Genomic DNA, 15814 nt, shown 5'->3' on the forward strand with positions numbered 1-15814 from the left:
CAAGAAAAAGAAGCTAGAATATAAAAATACATCAGTTTTAGTGCAAATTTAATTGAAATTACATAATGTTTAAGATTATATAAATGCAAAAGTGCTGTTGCCAGGCATACATCATGAGATGAAGATAATGGTGAAAGGTATTGGTGGCTAAGTATGTTTGACACTATTTCTACTTCCATGTTGTGTATACATGCTATGTATTTGTAGATACCACTCATATCTTCAGATGCATGGCACATCTGAGATGTAAATGTAATAACCTATCCTCTTTAATTTTTTTAAGTCATGTAGGACTTCTTAAAGGAGATGCTAAACTGTTGTCAGTATGAAGTGTGATGATTTTGTAGAGGTTACTTTTTGAGACTTGGCTCTCTCTGTCTACAGAGAGTGTTGCTTGGAGTTCTGTGATACCACTGCTGACTGACTTCATGCATTGAGCAGTTAACAATACGTTAGTTCTGTTGGAACAATAGATTAACATAATTTTTAAGGTGTGATATTGTATCAAGATATAACAATATCTTAAAGTGCAATAACAAGCCAAATTATACTGCTGATTCCTATTGATGCAAATTTGTCAACATTGTAGCATTTTAAATTGTTCAGTGTAATTGCAAATGTTATATTATAAATGTATATCAGTTTTAGTGCAAATCTAAGTAAAATTACATAATTGGTAAGATACCGGTATTATAAATGCAAAAGTGCTGTTGCCGCGAGTAGTAGTACATCAAGAGATGACCAAACTTACGTAAAGTGTCAGCTAATACTGAGGACTATCTGTAAACTGATACTTTTCACATCATCCTTATCTTTGCAATTAACACAAGATGTAGGAAAATTATGTAATATAAAGAAATTATGGAAGGAGAGAACTTGGTACAAAGTTCTGCATTTTGTTCTTATATAGTGTTGTAGGTACACAGTTGATTTGTAACAAGGAGACCAGCGACTGAAAATGTGGAAAAATTGTATTGGATGAAGGTGGAGAACTTCTTTAATTGCTATCAAACCAGCTTCTGTGTTTATCACAATTTATATTTCTTCCATATTCTGTATAAGTTCCTCATGTATTGATATAATATATTCACTGTTATCTTCAGATATATATGTGACATGTCTGAGAGGTAGATGTAATAAGCGTATCTTCTTTCTTTTTGTTGGAGCAATGGTACAGTCATTATATGAAGGACTCTGGTGTAATACATGGTAAGTGACATTGTGGTTATTTCTGAGTTCATTAAGAAAACGTTATTAGATGCTACACTGTAGATAAATTGTTTTTGTGTTGTGTTTACCAATTTCAGAAGGATTCACTGAGTCCAATGCAAATTGTATGACATGGCAATTTCACTCGAAAATTGAAGGATGGCACATTTTACTTTGTAACTCAAAAATGACCAAAATGTCACTTGCCATGTTTTACACTCGAGTCCTTCATATGACTTCTTAAAAAGTGATGTTAAACTGTTACGTTGATAATGAAGAGTGATGACTTGTTTAGGTTAATCTTTGAGGCTCTGCACTCTCTGTCTACAGAGATTGATGCTTGGAGCTCTGTGATAAGACTGCTGGCTGACTTCATGCATTGAACAGTTAATAGTACATGTATAGTTTAGTTTCTATGTATTTAAATAATTTGCAGTGTAATATTTCAATTGCTGTGCTCTACCTTCAGGAGAGTAACCTGCCTTGGCTCGACCTGTTACTTCCTGAGGCAACTTGCTTTCATTACACAATTAAAAAAACTAACTAAAACAGCTTGATCGAATCAAAAGAAATTGAATAACAATCATACAAGAAATTATCATACTCTTCACCATGGATATTGGGAAACTCTGTTCTCTCTCGAATGATTGCCCAGAAGTTCAGTTTTAGAATATAAAAAGAAAATATTTATTTCGTAATTTAATATATATGAAAGAAATAACCCCCACATAAAAAATGACATTTTCCTATTTATTAATTAAATCAATTAAATACTTATCTGAAATGTAGACAGAAGAAATGTTTTGTACGCTGGCCTAGACCAGCAATACTAGTTCAAACGTATTTGGATCTATTTTTTTTAAAAAAAACTAACAATTATATCTTGTATATAATGTTCAGTACAATTCAGGTTCAAGAAATGGCTTTCTTAGTTGTAGGTCTTAAAGCTGTTGCTATGTGGATCAAGAGTGAATGACACGTATTCAATGAGTCAGCAACCCCCCACCCCCACCCCCTTCCTCCACTGTGTTTAGCATCCCGAAGCTTTTACTTCTGTAACCACGTTGTTTATTCTGTAGTAGAATAAAATGAGATCAAAATTATGTTATGGACTTGCAATGCTCAGAAAGTTATTTTCCCTTATTTCTTGTTCGACGAATACCAGTGATGCACATCCATGTGACAGGAGGTGCATGCTCGAATTCTGCCAGAATGGCGCCATTTTTCTTGGTGTTGCAAAACATTCCATTACAAAGTGAAAAATTATGGGAAATGGCCATTTCACTTTCATTGATATATGCGTGTTATATGATGTGACTGAAAACATGTATGGTTTCACGTTGGCCGTCCAGATTATTCTGTGCATAATATGCACCACAGTTTTTGGGGCAAAAATTTTGGAGAAAAGTGCATTATACATGAGTAAATACGGTAACTTGGTATGAAAATTCGACAACTAATTATGCGCTCTTCTTCAAATTCTGAAAACTTCCCCACTGCCACTGTCCCTTAATCTAAGATTAAACCTGGACAGTTTTGAATCTACAACTTTAAATGATAGTTCCCTGAACAAGGTACTTGGTTCTTCAGCAACGGGTCGAGTTATATTTGAAAACTAAACACATCCTTTAATTTACTCGGTTTCCGATTAAGAAGTCACTCTCTTTCATTGACTCGAAAGATGGTGTACAAAATTAGTAATATCCCCAAGAAACTAAATGTTGGCTAGTTGCCAAACAAATTGAAAATTGTGTGGACTATCTATGCATTGCCATAGAAAAATATGTTAGCTAGCCATATGACTAGCCGCAGCCACTCCGGCATAGATAGAAACTTCAAAAACTCTCCTCTTGCCCGAGAAACGTAAGAATGCCAACCACTGTTACTCAATCAACTTCTTTTTATAGAAAATTCGAAAAAAGACCAGAAAACTGGAATTTTCCACCCCCTACAGGTTTGAAAGAACGAGATTTTAAAATTTACCCGAGCCCTGTAACACGTTATATTGGGAAGTGCATAAAAAAATATTACTATAATTAGATAAAAAATAATAAAGTATCATGTAGAGAATCTATCATTACTTATTGCATTGAGCAGTGAAGTGATACTTCTTCTATTCTCTGTATAAGTACTTTGTCTATAAAGATAATATCTTCATATATACTGTATATGCCATATCTGAGAGGTATGTGTGATAACGCATCTTTATTCTTGTTGGATCAAATGGTATGGTCATTATAGAATTTCTTAAAAGTGGTGTTAGACTGTTATGTTGATATGAAGAGTGATGACTTGTTTAGGTTAATCTTTGAGGCTCTGCACTCTCTGTCTACAGAGATTGATGCTTGGAGCTCTGTGATAAGACTGCTTGCTGACTTCATGCATTCAACAGTTAATAATACATATATTGTTTAGCTTGAACTTGGTATTTAAATAATTTGGAGTGTAATATTGCATTGAGCAATGAAGTGACAATGTATGGATTGTAGTGTAAAAATATTTTTACATTTTTCCAGAAAAAGAATCATGTATCCAGATAATACAAAATTATATTCAGTAAAAATTATGGCAAAAAGCAAAATTTTCAAGGCTGCACTAATTCTAGTTCGAACCCATATTGATTCTTATTGATATTTGTTCAGAAAATTTATTAAGTGCTAGAATATAAGTTAAAATTGCATAATTGCTGGTATATTTTGTCTGCAATACTGCCATTGCCGTGCACACACCATGAGGTGAGTAAACTTTAGAACAGTATCAGCTGATATTGATGAACTAAATTTAAACTGAAATTTTGGCATACTGGTGCATCAGTGTGTCAATATTGGCAGATATCAGTGGAATCAATATCTGAAAGTATGAGTTCATATCCAACAATTACCAATATTAAAATCGAGACCAGCACAATGCTTACCTTTGTTTTGTTGGTAGTAGTACTAATTTTTGTATTGACCTCAATCCTTCTGCATGGATGGTAGAATATTTACAACTTTTTGTAAAAAAAAAAATTAAAGTGTGGTTAAAATTTTGTATAAACCATCTTGTAATCAGAAGATCCAGGTGTGATTCACAGTGAAGGCACATAGCAGTTTGGATCCCACTTTGAATTGTAGATCCAGTCCCAATTAGCCTATATGTGCATAAACAGAGTGATTAGTACAGCATGCTACGACACCATGGGACCTGGGTTCGAACCATGGTCTGAACAAGGGTGTTCTGTGTAAGTGTCCCGTAATCAATTTCATCATATCATCACTTATCCTCATCTTCGAGATTAGCCAAAAGTGGCAGAAATGCGAAGTAAAATAAATCAGTCAAACTTATTTGTGCATAAATTTGACAGAGAACAAACATTTTAAATGGTATAAAACTTTGATCCCATGATGGCAGTGGAATGACTAGCCAGCCATTTCCTGGACATTCTACTGAAGTAATCATGTGATCAAGGTACATGTAACTTTGCCACATAATGTCAATGACATGCCAAAATAACACCCATTTTATTAATTTCTGATAATTCATCCAGTGTGTACACAGAATACAGATTCATTTTTTTTAATTTGGCACACAATTTTGTAACCATATTGGATTTTGTTACCAAATTTGAGCTGTTTTAATATTCTTTCATAAACAAACCTGTTAATGTGAGATTAATCTGTACTCTGTTTATATCATATGAAAGTCATATCAGTGTGGTAAAGTTGATATAGTTACTGTTTTTATAAATATGAAGGGCTGTAATTCGTGTACCTTGGTTTTGTAAAGTAAATTTCTAAATATTTCACTTTTTCTGAGGTAAAACTACTGTGTATAGTAAATTAACGAAGTGAATGAATCACTGAAATTCTTTGTCGAATGTTTAATATTGAATCCATAGTGTATTAGATATCAATAAATCATATATCAGTACTTTATCTGTGTGTGTATGTCTGGGTGAGTTCATTTCTAACATCTGTGAATGTTTTAAAGCAGAACTTCTGTTTTCTGTGTATTAGTTACAAATGTTCCATGAAGAACGTGAATAGTTCATTCACCTCCTTAATTAATTTAACATGGGTTTGTCTCAGAAAGAAAATAATTGATATTTATAGACTTAGTTTAAAAACATTATATTTTATATTGAATAAAAAGTAACAAAATGGAAGAGTTACAGGGAAACCTCAGTTATAGATCTGTCGAAATAAAAAAATAAAGCATACAAATTTTATAATGCACTGCCTTGTTGAGACCAGGAAAGTTGAATGTATTATATATAGGGGCATGCATATTTCGTTTTTGACGAAAAAACAAATTGTAGTGTTAATTTTTCATGTTTTTGAAAGGTGTGAGATGCATTTTGTGACCATGTTTTGTCGCGAAATGAACTGCAAAAAGCGAAATTAACTCTTAAACACGAAATTTAGGGTTTATTCACCGATGTGACACCTTCCGAGGTCTGAATTATCCTGAGAGTTATGCAATTCCCGGAAAATTGATCAATTCTGCTGTTAATATTGGAGAAACAAAAATGGACTCTTTTACACAGAAATAAACTCGATACTCTGATAACTACATAAATGTGCTATTAGAAGTGAAATGTTAATTCAGTGGAATAAGTGGTTTTTAAATCAAATTTAGGATTATATTCACAATTTTAAAACCAAAATGTCTTTTTATACGAGGTTTGGCTAGAAAAAAACCGGACTGATGCTATGAAATCTTTTATTCGGCATTTTGTACAACAGGAACTTTATCTCCTTCAAAGTACTCCCCTGCACGATCTGTACACCGCTCCATACGAATTTTCCATTGCTGGAAGCAGTGTTGCCAGTCATTTTCGGAGATCATGTTCATTACATCTATCGCTTTTCTTTGCACCGCTTCTACTGTCTCAAATCTGGTTCCTTTTAGGGTGGACTTCACTCTGGGGAATAAAAAGAAGTCACAGGGAGCAATGTCTGGCGAATACGGTGGATGTTCTAACACTGGGATGCCATATTTAGCCAAAAATGTCTTCACTGACGGCCGTATGGACAGGAGCATTGTCTTGGTGCAGAATCCATGACTTCCGTTGCCACAAATCAGGTCGTCGTCTTCTCACTCACTCACGAAGGGTTTTCAGCACATTAATGTAATGATGTTGGTTTACAGTTTGACCCTCGGGTACCCAATGAACGTACACAATGCCTCGAATGTCGAAAAAGACAATCATCATGGCTTTGAATTTGGACTTGCTCATGCGAGCTTTCTTGTGACGTGGCGAACTCGGGGTCCTCCAATGCATTGATTGGCGCTTTGTGGCAGGGTCGTACGTGAAAAACCACGATTCATCACAGGTTATCACTCTCTAAGAATGTAGGGTCTGTTTCAATGTTCTTCAAAGTGTCCGTACAAATGTTCACTCGAGCTTCCTTCTGTTCCAATGTCAGGTTCCTTGGCACGAGTTTTGAACACACTTTACTCATGTTCAAATTCTCGTGTAAAATTTGTCTAACACTTTCTTTGTCTATTCCTGTGATTTCAGCAACTGCTCTAATGGTCAATTGACGATCTTTTCGAATCACATCACTCACTTTTTGAATGTTTGTTTCCGTTTTCGACGTGCATGGTCGTCCTGAACGTGGGTTGTCTTGGATCATTTCCTGTCCTTCTTTAAACCGTTTAAACCACTCAAACACTTGTGTGCGTGATAAACACTCATCCCCATACACAGATTTTAACATGTTGTACGCTTCTGTTGCAGATTTCCCCAGTTTGTAAAGGAACTTCATATTGACACGCTGTTCCATTTTAATACTCAGCATTTTTCCGACTAAGCACAGATGCACGTTCCGCTTTGTCCAAGTGCCACAGCGAAACTGAGAGGCCTGCACCCAGGGCAATTAGTCATTCTGTAGGCAGGGTATGGTAGTATAGAATCATGCATTGCTCAACCTTCGCGCATTCGTTGTTTGCCAATAGCAACATCAATCCGGTTTTTTTCTAGCCAAACCTCGTATACCACTTTTCATCCAATTTTTCACCGCTATAACACCGATATTTTATTTTATTTACCGCTTTTGAACCTGAAATTGACTCAGTTTTTGTACCGAAATTTTGCTTTTTTATTTACCAAAAATATGTGCCTCTAATTATATATATGGGCTGCACTGTGTAGAAATATCAGATCAGCATTTTTGCAAATGCGCCATCCATTATGTATAAATTTGCCAAAACCAATAGAGTGCAGAGTAACTCAGCATCAGCATTAGTGAAAATTGTAGGATAATCAGCTTATGCTGATTTGTTAAAGCAAAGAATTTTGATTAAGTGCTAGAAACTCCTGCTTTTAAACTTGATATCAGAATTTCTTGGTTTGAATTTTTATTATCAGTGTACTAGACGATACCTGTCAGAAAGTAGATCAGATACTTTGTGTTCAAGTAGGATAAATAAGTTTTAGCGTACTGTAATAGTAAGTAAATGTAAGATTTTCACACGACTATTATTGTTCCTGATATTATGATTAGATATTTTGGAACCATTTTCTTTGCCTTACAGAAATACCCTGAACGTGCCATCTACAAGGTGATCCACACCATGATCCGCCGTGGTGAACTTCAGCATCGGATGCAACGTAAATTGTTGTATAGGTTGTCATAAGAGAATGTTCTCAGAATTTCATCAGTGAAATTAGACATCAGGTTGTTTGGTTGTATTCAACTCATCTTCCATTTATAATCCTTTACTGTGTTTGCCGAATTATTCACCATGACAGGGAGAAGTTGTGAACTGTTACTTATTTCTTGCATCCCCCCTGCTTTCTTTATTTCAATTTTTTCCCCTTAAAGCACAAGATGTATTTAGTAGCTGAACAGCACATTAACCAGTAATTATTCCCAGTACAGTATAGGATATAAACATTTTCAGAACCAATGTGACCAGAGGTTTTGAAAATGAATTTTCTGACCGTATCATGTTACAAAAACCAGGAAAGGAAAACTTTGTTCAACCCAGAAGGATTTTTATGGCTTTGTTTCTTGCTAGATCTGGTTAATTCAGATAGTGTGGAACTCTGATCTTACATTCCTAGATTCTACATTTTATGCAATAAAGCTACATTGTAACGGTCAGCTGGGGTTTGTGATCGAAATCTACATTCAGCCAAGTTCATGCAGTCTGCCGTCTTTCAGTTCCGTTCGCTAAGGGAGCATACACTTCAATCTTGTTCTTAACAACAACTTTGCATTCCTTGAACTATCACTGATCCTTTCCTGTTGCAATCTCCAAAAAGCCTCAATTTGGTCATAATAGGGTATTATTGGCTGAAGTCATCAGCATTTTGTACTCGTTGATCCCTTCTCTCCATATTACTTATCGTTTGGTATATGATGAATTTGTAAGTTGTATGCATGGTATCTGTCCCCTCCTCCCCCACATACAACCCTAAATAACCAGATAAAAATGTAATTCAAATTTGTGGATAATTTACGCCAAGAACGAATTGATCATTTATTGAAATTAACCTGAATTTTTTTTTTTTGCTTCGTTTTGCTCATATCTTTTTACATGGAGGAAGGCTACACACACAAGTGTAAAAGAGTATAATTAATTCAAACTTAGTTTAATTTTTGAATGTACAGGAGAGAGTTGAATGCAAACCAGTACAACATTTAGATGACAATAGATTTATAGGTGATCATGTACATACATTTTTTTACTCTTATATTAAATAAAATAATGTTTTGTATAACTTTCTGTGTGTTTGCTCTAAAAACAGTGCATGCATAATAATATACTGTAGTCCATGGTTAGTGTAATTTGTTGAAAGGGTACATTTGGTAGACATTGGGTTAAATTTTATATATCTATAGTTGGGGGAGGGGATTGTAATATAATATGAAGTCAAGAAGACAGAGATTATATTTTTTTTAAATATGTTTCTAATCTCCTACATATCTGTGTGAACTCTGCTTAGTTCATACTGAGTGCCTAATTCTTGCCACGTGTTTTCTAATATTTGCGGACTTGGGCTTAATGGTGGTTCTTTTTTCTTCAAATGTGTGATACCAATGTATAATGCCATCATACCTGCTGAACAGCTAAGACTTCGAATATTGTAGAATATGTTATGAATTGCTTGCCTTTTGTTGTGATAAAGATGCAGTGGGTGTCGTGCACCTTTTCTTGGCATTGTGACATAATTGAATTTAGTTCAACTAATGTGTTATATGACACAGCTTTCAAATTACATCTTCTGAGTTTCATTTCTCTGTATATTGTCTGCCACATCAAATTTAATCATTGTGTCTTAGAAATACTTCCATAACTTTTTGTAGTGATTAAAGTGGGACTGAGCCAATTCCATTGTGAACAGATACCAGTGCCAATACTCTTCCTCAATGTAATACTTGAACTAGAGTTTTTGCTTTAAAATATTCAATATTTGCAATATTTAATTGCGAAACATGTATTTCTACCCCCAATCCAGCTGCAAGAGTAATGAAAAATATGCATTTTGCCTAATTTCCAGGATAATTACGTATAAGGTGCAAAGGCATCACACAGGTGTTTTGCAGATCCTTGAAACACCTGCACTCCAGAAAAATATTGGCTTGCATCAGAATAAATTCTAACAAATGCTTTCAGATAGTGATACTACTGATACTCCGGCATTAGTATTAACTCGACCCTAGTTTAAAGATTTTATCATCATGCCACATGGGACTAGATTCCCAGGGTACTTTAAAAATTTAAAAAAACCATGGAAATGCCAAGGAAATTAAATGGTATTTGAGCTTACCAGGATTAGACTAAAAAGCACGTAACTGTTAAGCCAAGTTACATGCTGCAATTTTTTTTGGGGAGGGTGCTCTTTCCAAAGCAAACATCAGCAGTTCTTGCACAGTATCAGTCAAAACTTGCTGCAAAGTTGTGTAAACTGGGGCTCGACCAGGAATTGAACCTGGGTCTTTGGCATTCCATGCCAATGCTTTACCACAAAGTTACCAAAACAACTTATGGCCTCTCCATGATTTCACACAACTTACAACTCTGTAAGTTTACAATGTCCATCCAATTCAAAAGTTATACAGAGATGCACATTGTGGAAATTGTGGGAAGGCCAGAATTTGGTTAGGTAACTCGATGATATCCAAGGACCCAGGTTTGATCCGTGGTATTTCACATAACTTTTCAGTAAGTTACAATACAGTGCAACCCCGATTTAACGTTCCGCAATTAGTTTCCCACATTTTAAGTTTTCACCTTGTCTCCCTAAAAATGTAAATTTGAGGTTTCAGAGCTGCTGTGGTCTAGTCGGTTGGGTGTCTGACTGCCATGTGGGAGACCCACGTGCGTTTCCTAGGGTGGGTGATCTAAGGTCGGAATTTTTCTGGCCTTGTCCCTGCATAAAGTGGCTCTGGGGCTCACTCAACCTCAAATGAATGGGTACCTGAGGGATAAAGCCAGTCAGATCATGGTGCACCTCACCTCCAAAATGGCCAAGATCAAGAATGTGTAGAGTCCTACCCCCACATCCCCTAAATGTGTCTTCATGGCACAGGGAACTTTACCTTTTACTGTATTCCCTTTGTGTGCCATAACTTATTCCACCTGTAACGAATTCAATTGCTCTAGTATTAATCATTTAGAGTACTTATGCTATCCTTTAGACAGAAGGGTAAAAACAGTATTTCCTACATCATTTTCCAGGAGATAATGTGCACAATAGATTTTTGGGAAAATATCACAGAAAACTTATTTTAAGTAAACTAACTTTATTTTAGAGCAAAAAATAAAATAACAGATGTAACTGAATGGTGGATTTTTTTAAAAAGCATATTTAACTTGAGCCTGAACGTTTTTTTTTCAAAAGCTTCAACATTTTAACTGGAACAAATTTCCTGGTCCATGCACAGCCTATTTTGTTTAATTTTATTTGGTGCAGATCAATTCAAAATGGGTATTCCGGGTGGTTCTCCACACTGCAACAAAGAATACAATAATAATTATGAACAATAAGTTACAAATCATAATTTGCTGTCAGGATAAATAAGAGAAAAGTTCTTCAGAGCAAAGTTCAAATATGAGGATCATTTAAAAATAAAAATGATTACATGTTCATAACTGCCTACTTGTATAATTGTGGAGGACGTGCTCACTAAATCCCTTCGTAATAGTCTCTGGTAGAGTGTAACACATGTTGCCAAATTTCTGGTAGTTTCCTCATGCCGTCAGTAGAATCTTTTTTCCATATTTAACTGAAAGACCATCATAAGGCCTCCTGCACTATGTCAACGATGGTATTGAAAGGATGTCCTCGTAGGGGATCTAGTAGCTTGTGAAACAAGTCAGTCACAAGAACTGACGTCTAGACTATAGGGATGTGCCTTAACATCCACAAACCCACTGCTCAAGCAGTTACCCCAATGAATTTGCAAAATGGTACCAGAGGTGTTGGTGGTTTCCATTAAATAGTTGGACATTTCCAACGAATATTTGGATGAAGGTAATTATCCAGAAACTTAGTAGTGTGTGACAAAGGAAAACTGCATAGGTAACAAGAAGCACCATTTTAATGTTGCTGGGTGCTTATTGGAACTTTCGCGGTCTTGGCAAATCAATATGGCAAACCACTTAACCACTGTGAGTGCCTCATCACCCCAAGCTTGAACAAATTCTCTGAGACACTCAACAGCATTTCTTTCATGTGCAACTTTGAATTTTGATGTGTTCTTTTCATGAGAATGTATCGTAGAGCGCACTACTCAATATGGCTACAGTCAGCATAGTGCTGCCGCCACACATCAATCTGTGAAACTACAACATGTCATGTGCAGAGGTGGGAAAAAGCCATTATCTGAATCCATTATTAATTTTTGCTACCAGTGACAAACAATGGACATATCATTGAGTAATCAATTTTTTTTAAATGTTCCTTGTATAATAATGATAATGGAGTTTTTAACATACTGTTATATGCCTAAAAACATTAAATTCACTATTTAATACCAGAAAATGCATATTCTTATTTCAATTAGAATTCTTGTTGGTATCGTCACACCCAATAAAGGTTAAAGATGAGACCAGTACAGTGATTCAGTACCATTGATTCGCAATTAGGAACATGACAGATTTGTCAATACTCTGTGGTATCTTCTGATGTAGGCATATCAGTTTTTATGAATTTAAAGATATAATACATTTACCATGGTTTTGTCAAGTAAATTTATAAATAAACAGTTTTGTTTTCAAAGCAAAGCCCATCCACATTTTTCATGGAAGCAGATCAATAAAATATTGCTTATTAGTAGGGGTAAGATTTTTATGACCTAAAATTTCCACAAATATGCCCTAACAAGAAAAATGTTTCCAATTATTAAATTGCATTTTCTTCATTGGGTGTAAGATTTAAAAAGAATAGAACAGGAGAGACAAAAAGTATGTACGATTACGTATTTTTTTTTCAAATATGAGTAACAAATGCTGGGATATTTTCACATATTCCTTGCTAGTTCACTTTTTGAGCCCTGAGTTGCAATGCATATAATTCATTGCACTGGATTTTTTTTTCAATTCCACTGTTAAATTGGATGATACCAATAAGTTCGAAATGTCATTGTTTGTAATAAGAAAGAATATGTTGTTTATAATTAATATAATATATAATAACTAGAGATGGGACAGATTAATTGGTATTGGCTGATATAGGCAGTGTTTATCGGTAAAATTGTCGATCCAATATATTTATAAATATTGTATAGTTTAGTGCAAAATTCTACGATTTTGTTGTAATTTCTATTGATAATCTCCATGCCCTACTTTTTAAAAAAGTAAATATGCAACATCTTTTGCACTGCACTTGCCTCGAAACACACATTTATTAAGGAGGTCAATGGACAACTCAGGTCTTCAAGGACCATTTGGAATTTTATATCGGATCGGTATCGGTAAATTTTATTTCGGTACTTTATTGGTATCGGCCCATCTCTAATTGCCTCAGAGTTTAACCTTGTGAAACAATCTTGTAAAAAGGAAAAAAAAATCAAGAAGTGATGGTCAAACACACAATCTGTGAATGTAACAGTCATGTGTGCTCCAAGCATGAATAGTGCATGGTAACTGGTACCGACCATAATAAGACATGGAAAATTAACGGACATATTTCAACTTGTAGGTTTTGTAAAGCTGGAGTGTTACCAGTCAAAGTAGGAAAGTAAGTACTTGTTTTGTTGAATCCTGCAACTGTCCACCTCGATTAATAAGAATCTCACTTTGCAATTTCCTATCTGCCACAGTATGTTTACTGGGACTAGGAATAGCCCAGTCAATAAGGATTTCATGTCGGGAATAATTCCGTAAAAGCTGAATTTTGGTCAGTTAGAACACAACTGGTAGTGCAGAATCCCAAAAGTCCCCGCCCCTCCTCACGATGCTTCCCCCAGCACCTCCTCCCCCCCCCCCCAAACATCAGTTTCGCTGACTGTTATTGACCTATATCTCCGTAACGAATGCTCGTAGGCAGGTAACTTTTTTTAGTCTCAATCCTCATTACATGTTCTATAAAATGTATGCTGCTTAATTTTTTGATAATTGTGTTTTTGCCATAATTTAAAAAATAATCTTCAAAAAGTAAATTTTTTCTAGTACTTTCTGAAGTTTTTGCCTTGTAACTTTTGAACAAATTAAATGACAAAAAAATGTTTTGAATAAAAGTTGTAGCCTAATTTATAAGCTTTAAAACTATATCAGTTTTAATATATTTTAATGAAAGATGCACCATAAAATGTGTCTCCAAATGGAGGACAGCACCAAAAAAGTCTTTCTTTATCACAGCCCGGCAGTTAAGTCTTTTCGATAAAAGCATGAGACTTGGTAGAATCAATTGTTATACCAGTTAAGACATGTTCAGTCGAGTAGTCAATCGCCATTAGTGTGCTGATGGTCGCCATCTTGAAGAGAGTCCGCCATATTGGATATTTTTGATTTGATATATCTTGGGAACGGTGGCACCTGTCAACTTCAAGATTTTTCAGAAATACTCCAAATAGTCTAAACTTTCATAATATATCAATAAATCTATTTTAAAAAAATGAAAATAGTGGTCTTGTAGAAAAACTCACTATAATACTTTATGTGAATAACTCAGAGTTAAAAGTCTTAATAATTCTTGAACCATACAATAGTATTGTATATTTGGTAACGTTACAAAGAAGACTTTAGATGAACTGAACCCTTAAAATACTATTTTTTGTATTTATAAATTTACCTTAAATAAAATTTTTAAGAGATTCAATTTATGTACAACCCAATTTGATTTCTGGAAGTAGAAGTAATTGAAATTCCATTGTTTTATTATTTGAAAGAAAAGGCATTCATTGTAATTTGTTATACGAAAATACTGATATTTGTTTTACAAAATATTTTGTTATAAATTTCTCATGTCTGTTTTCTTTTTGATCAGGTTTTTAATTCAAATGCTTCACGGATAATATAATACAGACAAGATTTCCCATTCAACACCAAACACCTACACTCTATCCTGGGAATGTCTGGAGCAATCCCGTGCATAACATAAAAGAAGGGGAGAAAGCGAGCAAAGCAGTACACGCTGATGCAAACAGCTGGTAACTGCAGTCCTTTTTGCCCGTCCACGCAATCTCTTTTCGTGGCAAAATTTCATTGTTCGAGCCCCTCTTGGGCAGAGACTTACTTTTGTTCGCTTACTCCATAGATTCCCGGAACAGAGTATAATACTCTGTGCTTGGTTGTAATGGTCTTGAGCGGAAAAACTCACTGCAGATTGCACAAACTTTTGATGTATGAAAATAAGTTACGAAGGCTCTTTCCCAGGTGAACAATGTGAAGTTCTCTCTCAATTTAAGTTGTTACATTGAGAGTTTTGAGCTTTTTTAGTTCTTTCATGCACTAGTTTTTCATATTGAGATATCCTCAGTCAGGTTCTGTGTTACAATTGACAAGGTATACATCCTTATGCAGTTTGTAGAGTACATACGTTGTAGTCTAATGGGCACATGCTGTTTTCCTCACATGTCAAGCTTTACTAAGTGAATCCCTTGTACCAAATAAGAAGGAATTTTGATTTGCTCCAGAGTTTATATCTAGGCTCCTCCAGTAAGAACACCGCCATGCATTTTAAGGCAGTCATTTCAAGGTGGAGCCTCCCATCATGATGAGACTCTTATCGGTCTTCATATAGTTGTGGCTAACCGGGAAACAATGAACCCAGTTCGATATTTTGAATACATGTATATGTACGGTACGTATATTCAATATCAATATGCAAAGGTTTTTTAGTGCTTTCAGAAGATTTACAGTTTTTTGAGTGACCTCAAACTCATGTTACATCATTACGACTTATTTAGTCATTAAGAAACAAAAACAGCAGTGCTGTTACATCACGTGAATGGGTTGAAGTTTGGGTATCCACCCATTGCTATCAACTCATCTAGTTCATAACATGTCAGCAACAGGAGGTTTCTTTACTTGCAAGTTCTTAATTCATCAGATCTTGAAGGCTGAAAGGTACTCAGCTTAAGTAACTCGCTCACTTTCTAGCATTTCTAAACCCGAAGGTTGATGGCTGCAGCAACACAAGCCTTTCATCTGTCCATATCCTGGGCAA

General features: G+C 35.1%; 2 protein-coding genes across 4 annotated transcripts in view; one reads left to right on the forward strand and one right to left on the reverse strand.

The window, feature by feature from the left end:
- Positions 1-8689, forward strand: part of Mcm5 (Minichromosome maintenance 5) — a 51771-nt gene extending 43082 nt beyond the window's left edge. The window contains exon 15 of the mRNA XM_083137731.1: positions 7729-8689. Coding sequence (XP_082993857.1) covers positions 7729-7830 — 102 coding nt within the window. The 3' untranslated portion in view covers positions 7831-8689. The remainder of the gene's footprint in view (positions 1-7728) is intronic.
- Positions 8690-10932: 2243 nt separating this feature from the next.
- LOC145999925 (1,5-anhydro-D-fructose reductase-like) overlaps positions 10933-15814 on the reverse strand; it is a 35416-nt gene continuing 30534 nt past the window's right edge. For all 3 annotated transcript variants that reach the window (XM_083137211.1, XM_083137210.1, XM_083137209.1), the window contains one exon: positions 10933-11153. In XM_083137211.1, the coding sequence (XP_082993337.1) occupies positions 11123-11153 (31 nt within the window). In that variant the 3' untranslated portion in view covers positions 10933-11122. The remainder of the gene's footprint in view (positions 11154-15814) is intronic.

This window comes from Lepisma saccharinum, chromosome 16, assembly GCF_977018435.1.
Source record: "Lepisma saccharinum chromosome 16, izLepSacc3.1, whole genome shotgun sequence".
Lineage (NCBI taxonomy): Eukaryota > Metazoa > Arthropoda > Insecta > Zygentoma > Lepismatidae > Lepisma > Lepisma saccharinum.